The sequence below is a fragment of the Zea mays genome, chromosome 1 (assembly GCF_902167145.1).
Source record: "Zea mays cultivar B73 chromosome 1, Zm-B73-REFERENCE-NAM-5.0, whole genome shotgun sequence".
Taxonomy (NCBI): domain Eukaryota; kingdom Viridiplantae; phylum Streptophyta; class Magnoliopsida; order Poales; family Poaceae; genus Zea; species Zea mays.
Genome location: NC_050096.1, coordinates 275529426 through 275536320, shown reverse-complemented (window position 1 = coordinate 275536320; position 6895 = coordinate 275529426). Strand labels below are relative to the sequence as shown.

Sequence of the window (6895 nt, the reverse complement as noted above, 5' to 3'; positions counted from 1 at the left end):
AAGTTGTCAACTACAAACTTCTATAACTTTTCAAGATCTACAAAGTTTATTTTGGTTGTTTGATCATTTGTTCATCTCACATGATAGTTCTAACAATATGCACAAATTCTATACATATCTCTCGTAGTTCCATAAACTATGAGAAAGATATAGGTTTTATGAACAAATTTATTTTTAGTTTATCATATGAAGAAATGTTCAAAATATAAAATGTACATCATGATCAGTTATACAAATTTGTAGTTGAAAACTTTTTCATTTAAATGAATTTACTGCTTTAAAATGTGATTTTTAAAATGTGTATGCAGTTGGCTTGATGTGAGACAATAAGCTAAACCCACGGGTTTTCCATGGGTTTCCACCCAATTACGGGTTGGTTTGGGATCAATAATGTTATTGGATGGGTTGAGTTTAACTTCCCTCTAGTATTTTTGGTTGGGTGTGGGATGGATATCAAAGTAATTAGATTTGGGTATGAGTGGGAGTGGATTGGATTTTTTTGCCATTAGCAGGCCTACGAACCCACTATAAATGCTCAAAACAGCGTTCGACCAAGCATTAGACTCACTAAAGCAGGGTATTAGACCATACAATCCAACTATTCACGCTCACGGGAGCGTCGGACTGAACCCGCGCAAGAGCATCAGATTATCTAAGACGGAGTCCAATGATCATCAAAAAGGTTCCCAATAGGAGAACGAGGCGTTGGACTAGTCCAACCAGTGTTGGACCCTGACACATTGGATCAGACAATCAGATAACCTGACGATCTTATCCGACATGTAACAATCAGATAACCAGTGTTGGGTGATGGTATTCTCCTCTTCTCCTCCTCTGTAACAATCTTATCCGACATGTAACTTGACCATGTATAGGCCCTTACTAATGGCAATGAAAAGGTGGGGTACCTCTCCCCCCCCCCCCCCCCGAATTTCTCAAAAAAAAAAAAAGATAACCTGACGATGCTGAGTCTACATCTCTATATGGCGGTTATAGGTAGAAACCCAACCAAACAAATATGGAATATGGGAGACGGGGAATATATCAAGAGAGTTGAGGCCCATATTTAGTAGCTATAGGCACCTAAATACTCAAAAAATATTTGGTGATTAGCGTAAATGCTTTATAAAGTGTTTAGATTAGTTAGACCATCTCTTATAACGTTTTCTCTATGATTAGGCCTAGTGTTTTAATGAGGTTAGAATACACCTCTTACTCCATGGTGCTTATGCGCACCATTGTAGACCGTAGTTGTACATAAAGGGGTTTATAATTTTGCGAAATTACATCAACTATGTTTACGTTGTTGCTGCCATCGTGTAATGGAAGGAATGAGCCTCATAGAGTTTCAACCAGAAACTCGATAATAAAGACGATGGGGGAGCGATCCGGGACAAGTTATTCTAGATACCTTCTTGCGTGTGGTAAAGGCTTGGAGCTATCTCCGGAGTCATATGACCGAGAGTTTGGCCCTCACGGTGAGCATCCTCGTTACGAGCTCCAACTAGGATTAGGAGAAAGCTTCCGCATTTCACAATCGATGGGAGTTTTTATTTCTATCGTATTTTAAGTTTTTCACATTTATATTGTACATCTTGTCTGTGAGCTTTACCTTATTAGCTTAGTTATAAGGCTAGTTGATATGATTAGAACCTAAATAAATTGAATAACACTGTGCGATAGAGATAACACACTTAGTTAAAATCGTATTTGTATATAGATATTGTATTTATTATATAGTGTTTACTAGAGAGAAATTAGATGTCTTAGTTTATAAACTTTATTTATTAGGACAATTGTGATTATACCATTCACTAGCCTTGAAATTGTGATTTTACTCTCTATTTTTCAACTCTGTGATTTTATCTCTCCATTTCAAAAAACAAAGCTGCCGTCTACCCCTCCATCTAAACACATTTAGCGAAAAACAGAACTAATGATTAAAAATAAAATATAAAAAGAAATATGTGAAAGTTTTGAACTACCCTCCTATTCTGTACGAACACAATCCCAACAAGGTTAAAATCACAATTATATAATATAAAAGGGGTAAAGTCACAATAAATGGTATGGACATTTTTGCCTTTCTACATCAGACTTAACACTGTCAAATGCATGTAACGGACAAGGATATGACAGAGCTTCGTTTCTAAAACAGAGTGGTAAAATCATAAAGTTGAAAAACGATGTGTAAAATCACAATTGCAAGGCTAGAAAGGTGTATAATTAACAATTGCAAGGCCAGAAAGTGGTATAATTAACAATGCCCTTTATTTATTATATAGGTTTTGACTAGGTAGAAATTAGAGGTTTTAGTGTATAAAATAAATATTGTAAATCACCTCCTGTTACGTGTTCTCGGTCCCCTACACCTTGGCCACACATTGACTGAAAAATCAAGTAGAAAAGCTGAAATAAAACACACATACTACAGACGTTAGAAACCAGCACCATTTTGTTGTTGTCTATTTTACTACGATAAAATTTGTAGTGCTGTTCTTTAGTTCTATCGTATCGTATGGCTATGGCCGCGCTGCGTAGTCCTTTTGAAGCCAGTTGTCCATTGCCAACGAACACAAGACAAGACAAGACGCAGCAAAACTATCAGGCAGGGACATGTGGAGCACATACAAAGCAATGAAGGCTCATCCAACGTCTTTGGCTGTCAAAGACGCGGCAATTGGCCAACTGCTTATGGGCCCACATTATACTATTGTACATTGTAGAAAACCAGACGACGACAGCCAAAGCATTACCAGACATATGATACCAGACTCCCTCGCGTTTTGTTTGAAGAAAGAGCAAATGTTCCTCATCCCAACGAGGATGTGTTGTCGTTCAGAGCAACTTTTGAGAGTAGCAAAGGGTGTTTCATGCGCTGCTAAAGCCTGGACAGAATTACTCTTGGTCCACGCAGCAGCAGCACACCCAAGACAGGAAGGAATCTGATGGAACAGGGGAGGGACTGGGACCAAAATTCAAAAGGCAAATGCAACGAGGCACACAAGTTTACACAGGCATAGAGAGCTCAACATTTGATATTATTCATTGAGAACACCACATGTATTTTTGCAAGTAGCCTCATCAGGCATCTCATTAAAATTGAATAGGTCGAACATGTGTCCAAAATGACAAAGTGAGAAACATTAGGTAGCAATAGACATTACAGTCTTGATGAATAGGAGAAAGCGGCCGCCGATAGACCGGCAGAAAACTTTGTTCATGCTAATGAAGAAACAGCAACAAAAGGAGAAAGAAACGGGGCGGGAGGCTGGCGATAATGGCTCCTCTCGGCTTTGCATCTCTTGGGCCCAAAGAATTAGAAGCATTTCCTGTGCACGATGGACGGGCCAGACTCGTCGTACTCAGCCTTGGCAATCCACATCTGCAGATGGAAGCAAAATCGTAAGCAGGTATAGATCGGATTTGGGGAAATCGGAATGCGTTTTTTTTATTTTTTGGCCGCTGCTGCGTTTGTTTACCTGCTGGAAGGTGCTGAGCGATGCCAGGATGGATCCTCCAATCCAGACACTGTACTTCCTTTCTGGAGGAGCAACCACCTTGATCTTCATGCTGCTAGGAGCCAGGGCGGTGATTTCCTTGCTCATCCTGTCAGCAATGCCAGGGAACATAGTGGTACCACCGGAGAGGACGATGTTGCCATACAGATCCTTCCTAATATCCACGTCGCACTTCATGATGGAGTTGTAGGTGGTCTCGTGGATACCAGCAGCTTCCATCCCAATGAAGGATGGCTGGAAGAGGACCTCAGGGCAGCGGAAGCGCTCAGCACCAATGGTGATGACCTGTCCGTCAGGCAGCTCGTAGCTCTTCTCAACAGAAGAGCTGGTCTTGGCAGTCTCCATCTCCTGGTCGTAGTCCAGGGCAATGTAGGCGAGCTTCTCCTTCATGTCCCTGACAATTTCCCGCTCAGCAGTGGTGGTGAAGGAGTAGCCGCGTTCAGTCAGGATCTTCATGAGGTAGTCGGTGAGGTCGCGGCCAGCCAGGTCGAGACGAAGGATGGCGTGGGGGAGGGCGTATCCCTCGTAGATGGGGACAGTGTGGCTGACACCATCTCCCGAGTCGAGCACGATACCTGAGAGGCAAGAGAGCAAATGAGATTTGAAAATTAGCGAAGATCACTAATTTCCAAGTGGAAACGGTTCAGTGGAGAATAGAATCGAATCGAATCAGCTCACCTGTGGTACGACCACTGGCATACAGAGACAGGACGGCCTGGATGGCGACGTACATAGCGGGGGTGTTGAAGGTCTCGAACATGATCTGGGTCATCTTCTCACGGTTAGCCTTTGGGTTCAGGGGCGCCTCAGTGAGGAGGACGGGGTGTTCCTCGGGAGCCACACGGAGCTCGTTGTAGAAGGTGTGATGCCAGATCTTCTCCATGTCGTCCCAGTTGCTGACGATTCCGTGCTCGATGGGGTACTTGAGGGTCAGGATACCCCTCTTGGACTGCGCCTCGTCGCCGACGTAGGCATCCTTCTGCCCCATCCCCACCATCACACCGGTGTGGCGCGGGCGCCCAACGATGCTGGGGAAGACGGCCCTCGGGGCGTCGTCGCCGGCGAACCCAGCCTGCCAGAAGTTGGTGTTGTTAGGGGATTCTGAAGAATAAGTGTTTAGTTCAGGGAACAAATCGGCGGTAGCTTACCTTGACCATGCCAGTTCCGTTGTCGCAGACGAGGGGCTGGATATCCTCAGCGTCAGCCATTTTCTACCTACAGAAAAGCTCGCCCGATGCCGCATTTGTTAAAACAAGCAACATCATTAAGGAAGCAGATTTGTTTCCACGAGTTGCTGTACAGAATCTGTTCTAAAAGGCGCCTATTGAAGCTAATCTATGTTTCTTTTTTTTTGTCCTACTAACATAGGACAGTAGAAAAAAGCTCCTAAAATCAGCAAAAAAAATTCACGGGGAAAAACCATGGCATTGCCTCCACCAAACCACAGATCGGACCATTTCGTTAACGAAAGGCCCGGACTTAGATCACGCGCGCAAGCACGCAGATCTGCGGCATTTCAAAGAGACGCGCGCTCCGATTCCAGCGAGATCCGGTGGGATCCGCAGCAGGAGGAGCGCGCAGCAAATGCGAGATCAGATCGGCCTGGCACGACCCGAGCGAGCAATGCCAGGCGGATCTGGGAGAGCCATACCGCGCCCCCGCGTCACGGCGCTGGCAGAGGCAGGCGATTCTAGCGAGACAGCAGGCAGGGTGAATGGAGAGACGGTTACCGGAGTAGTGGGGGATCCGCGGCGAGGAGGGGAGGTGCGGTGAGCTTCAGGCGTTGAGAGATGGAGGAGAGGAAGAGAGAGCGGTGGTAGTGATGATTCGGTAGGGTTGGGAGGAGGGGTGTATATAAAGCCACGGTGCGGGGTGGCGCTGGCGCTGCGCGAGAGGAGGAGCGCGCTCGTCGCCCCGCGCTGCGAACCATGGCCCCACGCCCCTCCGCCACACGACCCGGTGAGGCAGAGGAAACAGTGGCCTCCCACTCGCGGGCGGACGAGCCAGCCCCGACGTGCCGTACGTGCGGACAACTCGTGCCGCGGAGCCGGGTTCGCGTCTTCCCCAGGATTGGATGTGGGCCGGGATAACTGGCACTGGCAGAAATTGGCCCAGCGCTCGTGTTACGTGGCGCTTCCCATTTTCGAATTTGTGCTCAGTAAAAACTTCCAAAAAGTTGAATGGATATCGCGCTACGTTGTGATTCAACGCGTGTACGTTGTTCTTCTATATTTTTAGTTTAACTCATCTATAAAATATGTTTATTCTGAGATTGATGAAGTAGCTATTTGCTGATGTACGACCTAGCTGCTGCAACTTGTTAGGACCTATTTCAGAATGAAGTATTCTGTAGTTTTTAGGTAATACCATGGTTTTCAAAAAAATACTATATTATTTATGTCATATGATGTTTGGTTGCATTTTAAAAAATATGTTTTCTAGACATCGTATTCTAGGTACCATAATATTTTTGGAGTATTGAAAAAACTACAGTCCAATTCAAAGTTTTAATGGCATGGCTATCTTTTGTCTAATACATGATTTATAATATTGTATCTAAACAATGTTTCTCAAAACTACTGTATTTTTGGAGCTACCGAAACTACATTATTGTCATGATAATTGCAAAGTATAATATTGTAAAACTATAGTTTTGAGAGACATTGTTGTAAAACAGACTTAAGTTGTGTCCAACATTGTTCTTATCGTGCCTAGATCGCAAAAAAAAAAGGTCTCAAGTCATCGTGAATGTATAATAAATCTGGTACTCCCTCCCAAGCAAACCGGTCAATCCGCTTCATATCAGCTGCTGATCCTCTCATTTCTGCTTGCATGAGCATCCAGATAGAGATAGATCCATTTTACCACGATACCATTATGAATCAGTCAATGGAGCATCAGAGCATCCAGATAGAGATAGATCTGTTTTACCGCGATACCATTATGAATCAGTCAATTGAGCATTAGAGTTTAGAGCTATTAAATTAATTTAAAACATATTTTTAGTATATTTAGTTAGAGATATACTTCGTTTGTCCCAAAAGTAAGTGTTGTTTTGAGTAGGTACTGATGAAATTTTTCTAACTTTAGTTAGATTTATAAAAAAAATACAAGCAATATTTATATCTCTAAATAAATTTATTACAGAAAATTTCAACAATTAATTGACTATATACTTGTTATGCAATATAAAAATGATAAAAGTATTTAACTTTTTGAGAAGTGAGAATGACACTTGTAAGTTCTAACAATATTTATTATAACTTACTAGTTTGACTAATTTGGTGTCATATATATTAGCACACGTTTATCTAAATAGGGAGCTTTTAAACAAAAAAAGTACATCTTAAACTATCATGTGTTGTGAAAGAAAA

At 43.0% G+C, this 6895-nt stretch overlaps 1 protein-coding gene across 1 annotated transcript; it reads right to left on the bottom strand.

Moving 5' to 3' along the window:
• Positions 1–2975: 2975 nt before the first annotated feature.
• Positions 2976–5519, bottom strand: LOC100284092 (uncharacterized). Its single transcript, NM_001412720.1, has 5 exons — positions 5252–5519; positions 4670–4736; positions 4200–4593; positions 3483–4096; positions 2976–3385 (listed from the first exon to the last, which is right to left on the bottom strand). Exons 2-5 carry the CDS (start codon positions 4727–4729, stop codon positions 3320–3322), a joined length of 1134 nt encoding a protein of 377 aa, NP_001399649.1. The 5' UTR covers positions 4730–4736; positions 5252–5519; the 3' UTR covers positions 2976–3319.
• Between the last annotated feature and the right edge of the window lie 1376 nt (positions 5520–6895).

Bases quoted from the DNA above. Each gene is read 5' to 3' on its own strand.
- LOC100284092 (NM_001412720.1), bottom strand. From the start codon at position 4,729: ATGGCTGACGCTGAGGATATCCAGCCCCTCGTCTGCGACAACGGAACT. The intron at 4,594-4,669 runs GTAAGCTACCGC...AACTTCTGGCAG, and splicing joins ACGGAACTGGCATGGTCAAG to GCTGGGTTCGCCGGCGACGA. The intron at 3,386-3,482 runs GTAAACAAACGC...TTCCATCTGCAG, and splicing joins CGCTCAGCACCTTCCAGCAG to ATGTGGATTGCCAAGGCTGA.